The 20,419-nt window shown below is 34.6% G+C and overlaps 1 protein-coding gene across 1 annotated transcript; it reads right to left on the bottom strand.

The window, feature by feature from the left end:
- Nucleotides 1-576: 576 nt before the first annotated feature.
- On the bottom strand, nt 577-17,175 carry LOC125659601 (uncharacterized). Its single transcript, XM_048891331.2, has 2 exons — nt 16,905-17,175; nt 577-1,598 (listed from the first exon to the last, which is right to left on the bottom strand). Exons 1-2 carry the CDS (start codon nt 16,991-16,993, stop codon nt 935-937), a joined length of 753 nt encoding a protein of 250 aa, XP_048747288.1. The 5' UTR covers nt 16,994-17,175; the 3' UTR covers nt 577-934.
- Nucleotides 17,176-20,419: the final 3,244 nt, after the last annotated feature.

The raw sequence follows: 20,419 nt of genomic DNA, 5'->3' as shown, positions 1-20,419 counted from the left end.
TTTTCAGGAATAAAAAAGTCATTGAGGACAGCATCGAGCTTATTGTCCATTGTGCAATGCGCACTATTGGGGTCTGGAGCTAACAATGATCTGACAAAACATGTCAAAACGCAAAATTGTGTAAAAATACTTTAGCACAAAAGTCATCTAATCACTGTCGTCATTTTTTGCCATCATTTTCGGATGTTATTATTATAAAGAAAACACACACTGAACTAAACAATGAAACCTTTAAAGCACCTTTATCGTGTAAATTTAATCAGTGTCCAACTTTGTATATTGTTCATCTCCATCAGTCTTGACAAATTCAAAATGTGCCACTGTCAGTTACAATGCTTATCTTCAATAGATACACAATATACACATTTCTGTTGTAAATATTTTGGAAATATAAACACTTATAACACATATAGTCCTCGTAATTATGTCGTGAATGCTGTTACGGATTATGACCTGAGTTTGCTTTCCAAAGAGGGTCATAACCCTCTTTTTACAAGTTGGAGGTCGGCAACTATGCTATCCACGTCTTTAAAGAGAATAAGCATAATGCACTGATACCATAACATGTCTTTAACATTTTGGGAGTATAAAATATCTTTATTACATTACAAAATAAACTGCAATCATTGACAAACGAAATTGATATGTTTAAAGAAAACAATGTATTTACATGTACATAGCAATGGCACTAACTATTAATTGATTTCAGTATGAATATTTTGATCATCTTTCTAGTTTTGATAAGTCATAATATACATTCATATCATACCATAGAATTTAAACTAGTTTTATACATATTAGTGTTTACCGCAGAAAAATATAGGGAAATCTTTGTTAAATTCGGCGCCGTTGACCCTACAGTGAAGGCTGCTGTCTATTGATAACAGGTTTAACATTAAGAGTTTGCTTATCTAGTAATATCTTTTAGATAAATTTATAAGAAACCTGAACCTAATCGGTCTAGTCTTCTTTTGGCCATTCCGTCGCGCTTGATGAATCCTGAACTGAGTCTATCAAATCCACTGCGCCTTATAAATCCGGAGTTGAGTCGATCAAAGTTTCGTTTAATCAGTCCAGAATTCAGTCTATCAAGGCGGCGCTTTATAAATCCGGAGCCCAATCTATCAAAACTCCGTTTGATGAATCCAGATCCGACTCGGTCGAAACTGCTTCGTCGGATAAATCGGGAACCTAAACGGTCGAGGTATCTTTTTTCCGGATCGGCACGTCTAATGAACCCTGAATTGAGTCGATCAATGTATCGTTTGTTCACTTCCCCGTCTTGTATATCATTTGAATAGGTGTCGTCGTACAACCCAGATGCATCATCGTCCCGCTTAAACAATCCCATGGAGAGTCGGTCCAGCCGACGTTTCTTGATTAATCCCATTCCCAAACGATCGAAGGCTCTCTTTTCGAGTTCCTGTGGTGGGCTTTGATTGTCTTCATCGGAAATAGCTTGATCTAGGTAGTACTTCAGCTCCGGAGCAAGATGTTCCGTCTTAGAATCCGCGTCTTTCTTTATAAATCCACTACTGAGTCGGTCTATTCTTCTCTTGGTTCGCGGTGATCGTTCTTCCTCAGCTATGCCAGTTGTCCTGAAAGACGTTTTAACTGTTTTAAATATTGATAATAAGCAGATTAAAAAATAAAATGCAATATCTTTATCGACATTCTTCTTTCTAAATTCGGCGGTTGATGAATTCACCATTTACAATCACATAATACTAAATAATACACAGTGTAGTATAATGGGGAAGATAAATAATTCCTTCACTCGTCTTCGTTATGGACAGAGTTTATGATTCATGATATCCTTTTCTTGTATTTTACTACCGGTAATATTTGTACTCTGCACGAAAGTGTAAAAATTTGAATGTGTTCAATGTAAGGCAACTGTACGAATATATAACACAACATAGCCGTTATGGATGTAGAGTGGGGACTAAAGAAAGGTGAAGGTAACAATCATACATCCTATACAGAATACAAAATCGAGAGCAGGGTCCCCTAGACATACCACTGGTAGGATCGGGTGCCTAGGAGGAGTAAGCATCCCCTATTCACCCTCACTCCCGCCGTGAGCCCTCTACTTTGATCAGGTAAACGGAGTGCATAATTATGTAATCCTACTCACTGTTTTCCAACTTGGCCCACATTTTGCAACATGCCTCGAGTTTATGTATCACATATGTGATTTACATGTAAGTATCATGCATAAAGACAGGTAAAATTGTGTTAGCTAAGTGGGAAGGGGGTGCAGGTGGAGAACAAAATAATTTAATTACAGGTAGGCCATAGTCTGTTTTTCCTATCATAGATATAATCTTAATCGTAATTCATCATCTTTTTGTCACTTATTCATTTGAAATATTTAAGGAATTAACAGTTTTATCCTTTTAATACTGACGTTTGGTGTGCGATTATATCACAATTTGTCTTTATTGTCATTTTTGTCTACATTTTGTGAATTTATATTTTAAATTGCGGAACAGGATCTCTCAAAATATTGGCTAAGTGGGAATAAAGCGACCACAGTCAAATCCAGTATGTAAGGGACGCTCAACAATGGTGTGGTACACATCAGATAGCATTCGACCTGATGGCAGGTTGTATTTACAAATAATATTTTTGAATTGAAAACTTCAGAAATTACTTATTAAATTTGGTGGGGGGAAATACAGTATTAGTAGGAAGTTCCCAGAAAAAAAATTGCACTAGATTCGAACCCATGATCTAGATATCAGCAGCCCTACAGGTAAACACTCGGAGATATTTATCTCGACAATATAATTTTAAAAAAAAACAAGCAGTGCATTACTTATATTCATTTCTCCATTTGTGCACGTGGTTCGGTTGGGAGGCAGCCATATTTATTACGACGTTTTATTCTTCCTTGATCTTACAAAATATAACAGCTTCCATGAATGCTGCTTTATGTGAATTTTGAGTGAAATCTTTCGAAAATTCTTGGCTAATGCTTTTCTTTTATTGTTTAATTGTTATTGACATTTAACAACATTAAAGTATTTCCTAAAATGCTAATCAAACTGCCTTTTTATCCGATTTGATGATCGTTTTTTACGCACAAAATGACTCCATTCGTGAGTGCTGTTTACTTGATGACCATTCTATCTGTTTGGTTAATCAGAAATTTCTCAAAATGCCAAGGAGAAGAAAAAAAAAATGAAGTGTTATGTAAATTTTGCAATAATGGATAAAATTCCTCTGGCAGTAATTACTAGTATTGAGACATTAAAATGAAAAAATGCTTTTTGCGATTATCCATAGACTGATTTCAGATCAACACCATTGTTTACTTAGACTGTGTTGTCAATACAAAATGCATTGCAGGGTCTATTTTAGAACAAAAGACTAGCTGTCAAAATTGCACCAATAGTTTGTAATATTTACACTGGGGATTGACATAAAATGTCACCTGATAGACAATTATGATATAATAAAAGCCTGTATACGATTTTTCAATATCGATACAGTAAAAAATTAGTTAGAAAGGTTTTAACATATTGTGATCGTTGATAGACAGAAAGTGGAAACTTGTTTTATGTCAACGGAATTACGAGAACGCTTTAGCAATTGTTTAGTCTCTTTTTCTTTCATGTACAATGTATATGTACAGTGTAAGTCGTTATGGTAGCACTAATGGCTGAATAAGAATTCATCTTAATAAGTGATCTTTACGCATTCTATTGAACACTTTATGCTCTTTGTTTAGAAACTAACTTTTAGGTAAAGATTTTGAAGTTTTTGTTTTCGCTTTAAAATCTTACATTAATATAGATGAAATGTTCACCACGGTCCGATGCGAGTTGAGCACGTGATGAAGTTGTAATGTCACCTCATAAACCGACCAATAGTGTTACTTATATTTACTTTTGATTTTGTTTGTTGATGAGACATTTGAGAATTTTTCACTCGTAAAGAGATGTCCACAGCTTTAGGTCAAGTACCACAAATTCTGACCAAAGCACGGTCCTTAAGACCGTAATAGTGAAGGTTCTTTATCGTCCCAACGCCTACCGTAACCCCGTTGTTATGGTTATATCCGAAAGACTTTGGATTTCACTTGTAATGGCGGGTGCTTAGCCAAGGAAAATTCACAATCTCTATTAAACATCTTATTTATTATTATTTCATTATTTAACAAACATTCTGTAAATAGTTCATGGTATATCTTCATAATATACATGTAATATAGAATTACAGAAGTGTTTAGTTCTTTCAGAGAGAGAGAGAGAGAGAGAGAGAGAGAGAGAGAGAGAGAGAGAGAGAGTATAAAACACTCTTTTTCTCTGTACACCCTGCTGTATAAATATAATACCTTAACCAAAGGATGAGAATATTTTGTATACCGTTGTTTTTCTCAAGGATGTCTACTACAAAAGAATTTTTGTAAAGACTACATGTACATGTAGTTGACTTCTACATAAACTTCAAAATCAGATAGAAATGATTGAACACAATTACATCCCATATTATATGTTCTATTGTTTCCTCCTCATTGTGACAAAAGGTACACATTTTTAGTTCACTTTTTAAAATTTTAAATAAAAATGAGTTTGTTGCTAAAATTTTATTAAATATTCTATATTGGAACCATTGAAGTTTACTATTTTTTGTTATTTTGAAAGGTATTTTGTGGATTATTTATCTATTTCTAAGAGCTCACTCCATCTTGTTTTGCCTGCTGTCACAGAGGAATTTTTGTTGAGAAGTTCATAAAAGCATTCGGATTTCTTACATTTCAGTACATTGTATATGTTTGACATAATAAATGGATTTGGCACACAGCTTATTTTTGACGCAGCGCTGGGATCGAGAATTAAACTCGGAAACTCCCAGCTGTAAAGCGTGCGCACTAACCACTCGGCTACATCACCGGTCTATACGTATACTAAGATGAATGTACAGTTACCGATGTACGTCACGAAAATAGATGGGAAGCTTTATCTTTTTAGCTCACCTGAGCTGAAAGCTCAAGTGAGCTTTTCTGATCGCCTGTTGGCCGTCTGTCTAAAAACATTTTACATTTTCGACTTCTTCTCCAGAATCACTGGGCCAATTTCAACCAAACTTGGCCAAAGGCATTCTTGGGTGAAGGGCTTTCAAGTTTGTTCAAATGAAGGGACATGTCCCCTTCAAAGGGAAGATAAGCACAAAAATGCAAAAATAGGGTGGGGTCATTTAAAAATCTTCTCAAGAACCACTGGGCCAAAAGAGCTGAAATTTACATGAAAGCTTCTTGTCATAGTGTAGATTCAAGTTTGTTGAAATCATGAACCCCGGGGGTGGAATGGGGCTACAATACAGGATCAAAGTTTTACATACAAATATATAGGAAAAAGCTTTTAAAATCATCTTCTCGAGAACCACTGAGCCAAAAATCCTGAGATTTACATGAAAGCTTCTTGTCATAGTGCATATTCAAGTCTCTTCAAATCATGGTCCCGGGAGGTAGGATGGGGCCATAATAGGGGGTCAAAGTTTTATATACAAATATATAGGGACAAGCTTTAGAAATCTTCTTCTTAAAAACTACTTGGCCAGAAAAGTGGAAATATACATGAAAGCTTTCTGACATAGTGCAGATTCAAGTTTGTTCAAATCATGGACCCCAGGGGTAGGATGGGGCCACAATAGGGATCAAAGTTTTACTTACAAATATAATGGGGAAATCTTTAAAAATCTTCTTTTCAAAATCTACTAGGCCAGGAAAATGGAATTTTAAATGAAAGCTTGCTGATATAATGCAGATTCAAGGTTATTCAAACCATGGCCCCGGGGGTTGGATGGGGCCACAATAGGGGATCAACATTTTACATACAAATATATAGGAAAAATCTTTAAAAATCTTCTTCTCAAGAACCACTAGGCCAGGAAAGTGAAAAAATACATGAAAGCTTTCTGACATAGTGCAGATTCAAGCTTGTTCAAATCATGACCCCCGGGGGTATGATGGGACCACAATAAGGGATCAAAGTTTTACAAACAAACGTATTGGGGAAATCTTTAAAAATCTTCTTTTCAAAAACTACTGGGCCAGCAAAGTGTAAATTTACATGAAAGTTTCCTGACACAGTGCAAATTTAAGTTTGTTAAAATCATGGAGTAAGATGAGACGTCAATAGGGGATCAAAGATTTACATAAAAATATATAGGGAAAATCTTGAAAAATCTTCTTCTCAAGAACCCCTGAGCCAGAAAAGCTGAGATTTACATGGGAGCTTCGTGACATAGTGCAGATTAAAGACCATTCAAATTAATACCCCTGGGGCTAGGATGGGGCCACATTAGGGGATCGAAGTTTTACATAATTAATAAATAGATAGAAAAAATCTTTAAAATTTTCTCCTTAAAAACCATTGGGCCAAAGAAGTTAACATTTGCACGAAAGCTTCCTGACATAGTGCAGATTCAGGTTTGTAAACATCATGGTCTCTGGGGTAAGATAGGGCCATAGTAGGGGATCAAAATTTGACAAACAAATATATAGCGAAAATCATTAAAAATCTTCTGAAAAATCACTGGGCCAGAAAAGTTTACATTTACATGAAAGCTTCCTGACAATGCAGATTCAATTTTGTAAAAATCATGACCCCTGGGAGTAGGTTTGGGCCACCATAGGGATCAAAGTATTACATGCGAATATATAGGAATAATCTTTAAATATGAGCCAAGGTGACTCAGGTGAGCGATGTGGCCCATGGGCCTCTTGTTTAGGAAAGGTCATTAGTAAAACGTCAAGTCAAAGATGACTCCGGAGCAATTATACAGAAGATTAATAGTTTCTGTGTTTGGAATATAAATTGGGAATGAATATAAAGTCTTGGTGCATACATAAATTATAAACATATCTAAGAAGGTAATAAGTTGAATCGTGTGGTATATAGCTTTGTGAAAAGCTCGATGTCACCATCCTTATTACCGTAGTTTTAGTCTACAGCCACTGAAAAATAAACCGAATTCACTTCAGAATTTCATTCAGACGCTTACACACGCACTGTGTTACTCATAATAATAGTCTATCTTCTTTCTATCAAAAGACAGAATTATCTACAATCCAAATGTTTCTTCTTTTAGAGTAACTTCCCTTGGTCAGCACGTCTTTTTACTTGATGAGCACCGTTATCTGTTATGTCATCTGCAGGAAGCATTCGGTACCTCTCGGGAATCGTTTAGTAATAGCCTATGGTTCATTTAAAGAAACCTAACAACTACTATAAATTTTCAAAAATACACAATGTCTAAACTCTTTTTTCCAGGTATCCTGTTTGTCCAATGACAGAAGAATTCATAGACGTGAATTCCCGCTTTTATCGTCTGCATGGATGATAACTGTTTCCTGGTTACAATTTTATGTTTTGTTACCTTAACAGGAAGAATACCACGTTCTTTGTAATGCATTCCACCGAAATAGCCCTGGATTAAGTGACGAAGCCACGAGATTCTACCATCAGATACGTTCAATTTGAGACCATGTTTAAGACTGGGAGAACCGTTTTAGAACTAAATAGCAACGAAAATAACGCCAGATTTCAATTAATACATTGACCTTCGGAATCACAATCAAAGTTGATATTCCCCGTCTCTATAATCATGTAGATTTCATTATTTCCTTAAAATAATTATACCTAGCATTTTCTATTCTTTATTGGGGTATGGTTAATTATGATATGACGAAACGTGTTTGAGGGTATTTGAACAACACACACTTCATGACCGTTCTAACACGCAAAGTGAGGGAGGACTTGCACGACACAAACGTTTTGATCTTGCAGATGTTTCGCAATAAGACAGATTGTTATCTCTGATACCTGGACATTGACAATCCTTCAACTTAACATGCAATATCTGATACAAGCTTTGCACGATAGTTTATAGAGGATGAGCTTTTTCAGAATGTTTCCCTTGAAATAGTTTGCGTATCATGTACGACCATTACATGTACCTTGTTTGACGCAGGCATTATCGAGGAAAAACTGTAAGAATTGTAATAATTGTAGAGAAATTTATATACATGTAATAGGGGGAATAGCAATGGGTAATTATACTCGCATAATAGACACATGAACTGGAACATGTTTTGAGTACGTCTACGAAATGGCGATAAAGACCTGTAATTTAATTAGTCTATTGTTAGTTAACTTAACAAGGCCACTATCAGATTTACAGTACAACCTTATTAGCAGTGCTTACACCATCTCTCCCTTTTCAACCCACGTAGTGGACTGGCGATGTCTAGGACCGAGAAAATCATTTTGTTAAAACACGAAAAACCACCATATCACTGTCGCTCACAATTAGTGGAAACATAAGTGAAATCTTATCGCTCCAATTTCTTCTGAGTAGTGTCTACATTTCGTGCAGAATTCAAATTGTGGACACGTAGAAAAGACGCAGGTCTTAGAAAATTATGTCTCAATAGATAAAGTTTGACAGACAAAATCTTAGAAAGCGCATTGCTTTGGTTGATGACATAATTTCAGTGTATATGAATGTTCACGCTTCAGGAGGTCTCCCGCTGTGAAGCATTGCATTCCATACCATCATGTATTTTCAAAACTGAATTTTATTTCCTAAGTACAGGTACTTGTTGTTTGATTTTGTTTTGCTGTTTTCCGCCACACTCAACAATTTTCAGTTATCTGGTGGCGCCCAGTTTTTATTGGTGGAAGAGAGAACCCATATACAATGTACCTGGGAAGAGACCACCGACCTCCCGAAAGTAAACTGGGAAACTTTCTCACTTAGCGGCGCGAGCGGGATTCGAACCCGCGCCGACCAGAGGTGAGAGGCCGTGTGAGCGCGATGCACTAACCACTCGGCCCCCACTTGTACATCATCGTTTCCCAAATTTGAATACAAATTCGTTAAAGAAGCTTTAAGTATAAGAACAAATAATCATTAAGTTGAATGAAAATGAATATACACAATATATTTTATTTTAAACCCGTGCTATAAATCCAAAGCAACATTGCAACTTTGTCTCTGTCCACGTAAGTCACAACAGAAAAACCTGTTAAAGTGTAAAAATGACGAAACGATGTTAGTCCTTGGAAATAAATACAGAAACGTATTGGCTAGGAGACATATCCGCATCCTGACTAAAAATGCAATATACATTTAGTATTAAACAACAACGTTCTCCCAGCCACAATACTGTTACAAAACACAAATGCGATCAATTTTTTTTTTTACTTTACTGGAAACAAAAGTGGTGCATAAATATATATATATGTAAGAAGTTTAGAATTTGTCAGAAGTCTTTATAAGAAATTGATTATGATATATAAATTTTCGTATTTATATGTTTAGGGTATCGGAATAGAGGTATATATATTTTTCGTGTTTGAATTTCATTTCAAAATCTCCATTTTATTTACCGAATTTAAACCATGGTGTCCACAGAGAATAAAGTTTCACAGAATTCGGGGTCCAAAGTATTGGTCAGTAGTCATTTACTGAAAGAGAACCTGAACAGAATGAGGAATTATTTCATCACAATGTCTTTTCCATCCATTTTAGTGCAATGTACTAACATTAAGATATTAATCAAGAATTCATATACATCATCGCTGTCTATTGATATTACGACAAAGAAAACCTTGATGGGAAATTATTGAAACTGATGAAGACATCTGAATCTTAACTATTCTACAGATACTCTAATCCATAGGACATCCGAATCTTAACTATTCTACACTGATACTCCTAAGCCATAGAACATCCGAATCTTAACTATTCTGCAATGATACTCCTAAGCCATAGGCAAATTCTATTCCTGCATTTTGATTTACGTTCTGTGTGGACTCTAAATACTTTTATCTGCAGCTTGAAGTAAATTTTCAAAACAATCGTCTTTTTGTCTGACTCCCCTCCCCCATACATGTATGCAAGCGTGAAGTTACAAATATTCTTGAATAAAATTATATTCAAGATGCGGGTATGTCTTCCAGTCAATTTGTGTTTCTGTATCTATTTTAGGGTTCACATTTTTTCGTCTTTTTCAATACATGACAAGTGTTTACACTTTAAATATTTTCTGTTTTGGTTTAAATGGAAACAGAGCTGCAATGCTGCCGTGGATTAACAGTATGGTTAACATAAAACAAAGTTTATTTTTGATAGAACAATTCATGTTGAAATTGATAATGTTATTTTTGGTGGCGCCTGTATGCTGATTGTGTAGTTGAATTTTGCAATCATACCTAATTTAGATTTCTATTATTATTTTTTGCCGTGTTTGTCTGGTCCCATGTCTTATCTATCAAAGTCCCCATGCCTGTCTGTATCAGCCAACCAGATAACCACACAAGGCATTATTTCCTTGTTTTGTCAGACTACCGCCATGGAAAATTTTCTGACAAAAAGCCACCTCCACCTCCGCTCCATCCACCACAAGTTTGAATAACTGTACGTTATCACTCGTATCCATTTCTTGTTTGCCTTGCGTGGTGAGGATGTATTTATTTTTTTCATGAATTTGTTTATATATTTTGAAAACAATAGATATGTGAATATTTGATTGCAGGCAGCTCTATTTCGATATTTCATTATGTGTTATAGGGGGTCAGATTGCATAATCATACCTATGTGATACATATGTTCTTGTATTTTTGTTTTTGACTCATTCTGACCCCCACTAGCTTATTCTGTTATATAACTTCGTCATTTTCAAAATAAATGACATATTTTCAATTCTCATCACTGTCCTGTTTTCACTGTCTTTATCAATTAACAAGCAAAGGCTACTTGGCAAGTCATATTAACTAAGGAACATAAATTAATTTTTGAAAAGCTCATTGTGTTTCATAAATAGAGTGCTTTCAATAGTTAAAAATAAAAAAGGTCCTTAAAGATATAACTGGACTGGAAAATAATATTCACCAAAAGTAGGCACTCGTTATCTTCAGCTTGTGACAGTGTACCAGGGAAAAAAGTTAAATTAACCAGGTTTAATCCTAAGGTTATCTTAGCATTAATAATACATCACCTCTCTGTGTGACTATATGTTTATATAGATATTTTACTCTCTTTCTTTAAAAAAAAAAAAGGACGCGTAGTGCGTATTTTATTTAGTTTGATGTAATCTGAAACCGAATGTTTTATGATCTCTTCAGAAGTTCAATCACGCGAGTTTTTAATCCATTAATACCAGTACTTTCTATTATTATAAACGCATTCAATCGACTGTTTCGTCGACTAAGATATGAGAACAAATTTAATTACTATATTTCAGTCTCGAGGGTGTAACAGAGTAATGCTGCAGTAACGTGTCATTCAGATTGATTTCTAATGAAAAGGCTAGAATTGCTATTAATTTCATTTCATAGCTCAAGTATTTTTATTTACAAAATCAATGAATAAGTAACGACATGCCAATTTTCTGTTTGTATCTCATTTACCGGGGCATTATGGAGAGGGAAGATACGATAGAAATGACAATATCACACGAACAAGTTTGTGTTTGTCATTTAGTGTGAAAGCAAATTATTGCCCAGATGAAATGATAACTTGTCTGTCCCGTTTCGTATTTTTTCCTTCAAAGGGAATTTATTTATGAAAATGCAAATCATTATGTTTCCATTAATTTTGCCGATTAAAAAGGCATTGGTTAATTGCTTAGTTATTGTGATTCGCCAGTGATCCCTACTTGTTATTATTATTATTTTGACATTTTGTTTTTGAAAACATTAGAATATTAAATGGTTGATGTGACTTAATCACACATTTGTGAAAAGCCGTCTACATATAAACACTTTAGATTTATCTACGTTTATTTTTATTTTATTTTTTAAATTTAATTCACTTTAACCAATTGAGTTGGACATTTTTATGATATTCTGTACATTTACATTAGCTGTTATGTTTCATTTCATTTCCTTTTACTTCAGCATTGCCATATATACATAATTTTGCTTAGACAATCAGACCTTTGAAGAAGAAAACATAAGGTAAGATCTAGTTGGAGTAGAAATTGTGAATAAAAGTTAAAGTACACGAAATGGATGTTTGTGTACAGTGTGTGTGTTGTGACTCAGTTCGTTGTGGACTTGAACACCATGGAAAAGAAACTTCGGAAATAATAGAATTTTGTATGGAATCTATTGAGAATCTCTAACATAGCGAAGTTTAAACGATACTACTTGAATGTGATAATATTTATGAAATCTAAAACAGACACGCTTGCAATCGAATATTGAGCTCATTGAAATCCCATGACAAGGTGACTGAGAACAATAGTGGGTTCTGAAACTAGACATCTTCTTGATTTGTCATTCCCAGTGTGTCAGCATATCTCTTCAAATCATACAAAATTTCATTAATTAATATTTTGCTGACTTTTTACGCACAATGACGAAAACAATGTCCAATATTATTTCTACCAGACATTGACTGGACAGCTGTTGACTCCTTTTAACGATGACGTATAAACATTTTGTCTGTGCTTGCCGAGGATTCCCGCGAGAGATATTCCTGTTGACGGGATGTTACAGGGATGAGTATAGACTCCATAATTAGATTTACAGTCTCTTTTCTCGCAAGTTCAAAATGTCTAAATGAAGTTGTATTCTTAGAATGAGAATTATTGTCTAGAGCGTCGAGCCTTTATCTATATAGCTTCTCCGGGTTTCCGTTGAATTTGTAGTATTTAGGGACTTGTATTGCTTTGAAGACCCATCCTGAATTATTTTGTCGTTCGCCGTAGTCTTCTCTTGGCATTGGCAAAAATTTGGTTCCAACGGGAATATAGATTAAACCATCATTGACTCATATAAATGAATCAGACGCATGCATGCTTTGATATTTATTGAGATTAACTGTTATCGCTACTAGTCTGACGATTTATTTTGTTACACAATGGAAGCAGGTGATTTCCAGACTGCTATTTTTTAAAAGGCAACGCTTTTTGCTCCCTTTAATCCTCCACGAGTCGCAGCCATTGATGGTAGGAAAATCTATGTACAGGTAGGATACAATTCGTCTTCCAAATTCATATTGCATCAGTACAAGGTACACCGTACATGTCAACCCCAAGAGTACACAAAGCCATATATTTTCATCACATTAAATGTGGTTTTAGAATTTATAAAAGTCAACAAACAAATTGGTTTGGAATCTGCTATTAGCAGGCTTTTAAGTTGCATTTGGCAGAATGACGATTTAAAATGAGGTTTTGAAAGGATTAAGTTAAAACGATGTCTTATATTACGTTCAGCCTGGGAGATTGGATATGATGTAGCCATTACAACCTTAAGATATATTATCCGTTGCATTGTTACGACAAACATTGCAATTTGGTTTCCCTTCAGAAGTACAAACTGAAGCTGCAGAACTCTTTACACAATCATTGTTTATTGAAGTTAATGGATAATACCTTAATATGATCAGAATTTAGATTGCAACATTGCATCATACGATAAAATCTAAAAACCAAGACATTAATGATAAACATGGTGAAAGAAAACGAGTATAGAAAAATACTGGTACATGAACTTTGAACTCGATCACTTATCTAGATGGGTTTATTTAAAAACAAATAGTTTTACAGCAGGTCAATATGATTTCAGTAAGAAGGCGTACCACAACTTTGTTTTTATGGTTGCGTTAACAAGTCTGTTCTAATCAGTCATTGTATGACTATTGATTCGTTGCATGTGTAGTATACATCTATAGAAAGAAACCGAGATTCGTTGTTCCGTTGTTCATGGAGATATACATACATACACACATTTTACTTTTTGCATATATACTATAACACATGTCTTATATGAATTCTAAACAATTTTGATAATAATATTTGGCTCTTAGATATATTGCTTTGGTACCAGTATGTATACCAAAGCAGGGAGTTACGTTATCAATTCTTTTCATCTGTCTATATAATAGCTGGAATGACATATGTATTAAACATTAATCCTATTACACAAAGACTTCAGAAAAGTGAAATACTACAGCATGATAGACTACACTTTCTGCACTACTCAATCCTATTACGACTGTTTGATAGAAGAGAATGTAGTCTACATTCAAACAGATGCTGTAAATCACAGCTATAACTCAAGTACTTATTTCTGCTGTATGTCAAACAGCGAAAACCTAAAATCGCGATTCCGGATCACAGCAAGACATTGTAGCAGCGATGATGATAACGATAATGAAATCCTAACGAGACGTTACAGTAATCCAAATAAAGATAAAATCATAACGAGATTAATGGATGCGCGAGAGATGTCTCGCATAAAGCTAAATGTAGATAGGTTTCTCGCAAATAATAAGGAAAATCAATCTTTAATACTGATTCTTGGGAGAACATTTTTTGGCAATATAACGAAAATAAATAAACATTTTTACATTGACTAAAATTGTGTGTTTGAGAAACGCAATCGTTGAGAAATATATATTTGAAATTAAACGTTCGTCGTTCTGCTTGGTCGCATAGTATTTTTAGAATTGAACAAAGCAGTAAAATTATGATAAAATAGGTTTTAAATGCAACAACAGTACATTTATATTTTACATGACCATACATGTAACCGGTCACTGCTATTCTTAAAAGGAACACGAATAGCCATTTGTATAAATAAAAAAAAGTATTATACATGTATAACAAATACATGTTTTCTTCATATCATATATGCTTTGATATTACGGGTAAATAACGATGATAAACGAAATATATTTTGTCTTTTTCTAGACTTTTCTTCATTTTATGTGCACCTTTCTTGATCAATATGCCTTCCTACAATAAATCCTCACTCGATTGGAAATCTTAAGTATGATACAGTAAAACTTCTAAAGCATTCTTTGAAACACCAATTCTGAATCCCTCATAACTGATGTTACTTACGAGGTAAAATCAAATTCTAACTTTCTTATCGCCAATATTTCCTTAAAACCGAGTTTCTTAGAACCAAGTTGCACTGTAGATTGATGGTCTCTAGTTAACGCTTATCATTCAAACCACGTCACATGATTTCAAATAAATGCAAAATAACACACGTCACAGATTATCACCAGGCTCCCTGACCATAAACTGAGAGTAATTTCAAGTCAAAAATAAGATTTTGTATATACCCTTGATTTATTAAAATCACAAAAACACTTTCTTGACATTTTGAATTATATCTAAAATCTAATCTCCATATCAATTTCACTGATTTCAAAATCACCTTAAGGCCATGGAACCAAATCTCCCTTTACAGAACCCAGTAATATCGATATGAAAAATGAGGTTATTTCATTCATTTCTTTTTACTACTCTCTCAAGAAATCCTTGTTATGGACTTATCAGAAAGCTAAATGTGTTTCATCTGGAACATTTTCGCTAATACACAGATGGAAGTCAGCTAACAAGGACTTTAGCAGGTTTTTACTCCGAAAAGGCTGTATCACACCAACGTTAATGTTTCGTCGAAGAGTGGTTTCCAGTAGACCGTTGTTATTTCTTCATTTGATTTAACTTTACATACCCTTTTATTTCTATTCACATATACGTACCATGTAATTGGGAAGCTTGTTTTGTCCCTTTCGTGCTTCTTTGTTACAAAACAAGGAACTTTTTTTTAATTTGATAAACATGTATTCGTTTACACGAGGGCTGTCCAAACAGTTGGTAGGCAGTGGTGTTTTTATCATTTAAATGGTTTTAAATGTACATACTCTATATCAAAATATTTCTTATGAAATTTCAAGTAAAATAAGTTGGTTTCGAATGTTTTCACTTGCAGTTTTAAAAGGTCGCGGAAGGTGCGTATGGCGCAGGGTAAAAGTGATACGTACTTTGTAATTAAGTTTTTGAATTCAAATCGGTATGTTTTTGTAGAACATGTCAAAACTAGATAAAATTAATTGTGACCACACAAAAGTAAATAACGTGATATTCTGATGTTGTTAGAATGGGCTGTTTTACGAAAAAGGAGATGTTTTAGTAATTCGAACGCAACAGTAAAATTATGTGTTGACCTGGGAAAAACGCAGATAGAGACGACAAAATACACAAAAATGAAAACAAAAGGAAATAATCGTAATATATTCAAATTGTCGATCTACAAATGACATAAACGGTTTTAATTCGGATTATGTATTCTATTTGGGAGATGCTGCAAGAAGTGGAAGACCACTATTGTGTAATGAAAATACGAAATTCAGTGTTCATGGCATTATTGTGAGAGACAGACGCCTTACGGTGAGAGAAGTCGCGTCTGTTTGTGATGTTAGCAAATCTCCTCAATAAAAACAGTAAATGATATTCTAGGGTATTTGAGTCATGACTAAGGTGATGCTAGAAGTGTGTGCAGCGTGCAGGTGAAAGAAATATAGAAAAATACAAGTTGCTTTTGATACCAACGTTACGGAAACGTCAGTCTGGTTCATACCATTGTTAAAGTCGTTCCTATAAAAAGAAAAATAGCATGTGTCCACAAACGTTTTAGACAGCTCTCGTATACCTCCCATTGGATTTTGAGATATCATCTTCACGCACTACTAATCGTAAGGAAAAATAATAGGTTGTATGTCTTTATCAATGTTACTTATATCATATACATGTATGTGGCAGTAAGTTTAACGCGCAATTGAAGCATGAACCTCACACATTACTTAAATTCTAAGTGAATTTGGCGTTACTCTTTCCTGAAGAGAGGCACTGTAAACATATGTTAGAATTATTATTGACACTCTTTATGCTCCCCAAAGGTTGGTTCTCTCTCTCTCTCTCTCTCTTACTAGTTTTACATGACGATAACGTTATAACACATTTAAAAGCATTTTTTTTGTTTTCGTTATCATTTCGAAAGATACAATTCATAAAAGTTAATTTTTGACAAGGCATTTACATTTTATACATTCAGCTTATTTATAAATTTCAGGTTACTACTCACCCATTGACGCAATGTAAGATGACCAGTGTTAACAGAACTATGCTCTGTACAGAATGAGACCTCAGCGTCCCTATTGCTGACATCCACATTGTAAAGGTCTTCTTCCTCGGAAAGCTTTTACAAAAATACTTAAGAAATGCAGAAAATCACTTTTATATCTGCTGTGGGTTATGCAAAACAGTTTTAAAACCTCCTTATCAAAGGTATGTATCTGGTTATCACAGCAGTAAATGAAGACCCATACTGTGCTTATAAAGATTACCTCTACCGATGTATATTGATTGTAGGGTTATGACAGGATCGAGGCCACGCCCCTCTTTTCCTATATGGCGTGGGTAAAATACGTATTTTCACACGGTTTACTACCAGAAGACACGACCAGTATCCGCCTGATACTGTCTGATACTTAGATATCAGAATCGGAAACGCTCATCTATTCCGAGCAATCGACCAAAAAAAAGTGGGGGGAAAATTCAATATGCATCATAATTGGCTTAGTGTTTGTGTTGACTTTGAATGTTATGGAACTGATAAAAAGGCGTTGATTTTCTGGACAGAAAATCAATATAAAGATACATAGACCATCAAAATTTCCTCATCAACAGGGTTAAAGAAAATTATGAATGACATCTCTTGGGATCGGCGCGGTGTGGTAGTAAAACGCATCCTTTGTGTACAGAATCTGATTAAATATCGGTGCAAAGTTTTGGAATTATGTCTAAACAGTACTGAAATTCAGAAACTACTAGTATACAATGTATATGGTATAGCTCCAACATTATCTTTCACAGTGGTAGCAGGATTTGAAAAGACATATCCAAAGTTCTTCACATTTTTCATGCCTTTACCGTATTGACTTCAGTTTATAAAGAAAGAACACTACTACACGATCCATTTACCTTTTTTATTTTGAGTTTACGCAAAATTCGCACGAGATCGTTTACAAGTTTTGTGTTTTCAATGGGTAGCTTAGTCTATTTACAAAAAAGATAAAAATTGAAAATAAACCCTGGTTATCATCAAATTCGAAGTCTTTAAATTATAGAATTAATTCAAACATATTCTATCATGTATAACATAGGATTAGGCAGCAGTCAGAACCTATGTAAGCCTTCTCCCAAATTACAGAATGTTGGTGGTATTTACAGAATTGTCAGGAAAACTATGTAGTATTATCTTCAATTACTAATTATGAAAACCTTTTTTTCATTAATATTTATATTTCCAATGTTTTTGCCTTTAATATCTCTAGAAATTGTAATCATGATAGTCAATTCCTCATGAATGCTTTGAAGCTGTAAACAATGTGAATATGAATACAGATAAATATAGCTGAGAATTCCAACACAAATTAAAGTGGAAAGTGAATATAAAAAATAGACTTCGTTTTTGAATATACAAGAAGGAACGCTAGCGCTTCACGCGGGAAGACTTTTCATTAAGTGCTATGCCGGAGTGAAGTGTCACTGCCTATGTATTTTCCAAAATGAAATGTATTTCTTAATCATTATATACATGCACCTTAATATATTGCCAAACCGCTCTCTGGGAGAAAAGGACAATCTTAATAAAATTTCTGCGAGGCATGCTGGGTAAACTTAACATCTTCCTTCTGCGAGGTATGTTGAGTAAACAATTAACGTCTTCCTTCTGCGAGGCATGCTGGGTAAACAATTTACGTCTTCCTTCCGCGAGGCATGCCGGGTAAACAATTAACGTCTTCCTTCCGCGAGGCATGCTGGGTAAACAATTTACGTCTTCCTTCTGCGAGGTATGCTGGATAAACAATTTAATTCTTCCTTCTTTTAACATCACAAACGATTGCATGACTTCACCTCATTTCCTCTGGGAGTACATAATATATATTTCAACAACAAAACTTTTAATAACGATTGTTAGACATAGCGTAAACACCGAACTGATTGAAGTATGAATTATTCTTCGCATCTTGAAATAAAATATCTTAGAACTGTGCATTACATAGGTAAGGAATCGTTCGTAACATATATCGAATACATGTTGGGGTTCGTCCCCACAATTTGATTTACTTTGTAAATACCCTGAGAACAAGAACATGATAGTGTGCTTGATGATCTTGGTAAGTAGCCTCACGAAAAGGACACGAGGGAAAAGACATTTACGGTGTTCAATGCTTTTGCCAAAATCGATTTTTATTTTTCAACAACAATACTTAGCAATTAGATATGCCAAATCACAATAACATTATTGGTGTATGATGGTTTTGAGGTCACAAAAGGAACCATTCCCTCCCCCACATTTTCTCTGATTACAGCCAAAAGTTCTGATCATCATCCACATTTTGATTTAGATGTAAGGGGGACAGACGTGATCAGACATTTCCATATAGCTTCTTGTATGTTACGTGTCAGGAAACGCATGCGCTCTCATTCTCTACCTAAAGTTTCGTGTACTACGGCTTTTTCGGAAATCTTGTAAAAGTTTCTAACATGGATCATTTGAGTTTTGGACTAAATATTTCGTTACATCACAAAGTGCATTTGGGACAGTTATAGTGATGTTTATATAATTCTTTAAAACATGATTGTGACGTAAACCTTTTGTTTGAATTGTCCATTCTATAGGTTATTGTTGTGCTAACCCCATAAACAGTCCATTAAGCTACCTGTAAGTGTCCATTCTTTTTGAATAACTGTCCATTCTTTTTTCCAATCAGAATGGACAGTTACAACAAACAGAATGGACAGTGCCAGGTAAAGACTGGAATGTACCCAAGGGGGAAAACAACAAACACATTAAATGCAACTTTTAATTTACGTGTCTTCAAAACTTGAACTCGAAGGAAACATTGCCAGATTTGATTTTGATTTCACTAATGGTATTTCCAGTTCCTGGTACTTGTTTCTCTTCATCTGCATTTTGGGTGTCACTACTGTTAACATTCCCATGAATACCGTAATCTTGCTGTTGTCTCACTCATCACTAATTTCAAAATATCTTCTTGTGATGTAAGTCCAAATGAATTCTACCCCAAGATATTTTTCCTGTTCTGCTACCAAGTTTCAATGATATAACCCACCTCACCTTTCCTTATATGTTTTCTTTGATAATCCTTTCTTCAGTAACTCGTCTAATTCCTCTTCATTTGAACAGCGGTTTAAGAAAGCGATCAATCCTGGCCAGCATTTTAAGTTTCTCATCAGAAATGTCCGAAAATGAAACCACCTTTGAAGTTTGCCTCATTTTGTGTTTTACTATTTTTCGTTTCTGCGTCCAAAATTTCACTTAATATACCAACAGTATTTTGCGTATCTTCAGTTTCCTTGAATTTTGACTGAGTTAAAAATAAACCCACTTTCTCCATCATAGGAAGACATGCTTATCTTACATAGGTGAACTTTGAATTGATTCAGAAACATCACATGCTTGTATAAATATTTACCAAATCCCACCTGTAAGTGTCCATAGACAAAGGCTTTTGTTATGTAGCATAATGTAACACAACAGCAATTAAACAAATTGCTGAGCACCTTTAA

The sequence above is a fragment of the Ostrea edulis genome, chromosome 9, assembly GCF_947568905.1.
Source record: "Ostrea edulis chromosome 9, xbOstEdul1.1, whole genome shotgun sequence".
NCBI lineage: Eukaryota > Metazoa > Mollusca > Bivalvia > Ostreida > Ostreidae > Ostrea > Ostrea edulis.
Note: the sequence above shows the minus strand (reverse complement) of the source record. Positions and strands in the feature narration are given on the sequence as shown.

Excerpts from the sequence above, each read along its gene's own strand:
- LOC125659601 (XM_048891331.2), bottom strand. The coding sequence starts at position 16,993 with ATGTGGATGTCAGCAATAGGGACGCTGAGGTCTCATTCTGTACAGAGC. Across the intron at positions 1,599-16,904 it reads ATCTTACATTGCGTCAATGG|GACAACTGGCATAGCTGAGG; the intron begins GTGAGTAGTAAC and ends AACGTCTTTCAG.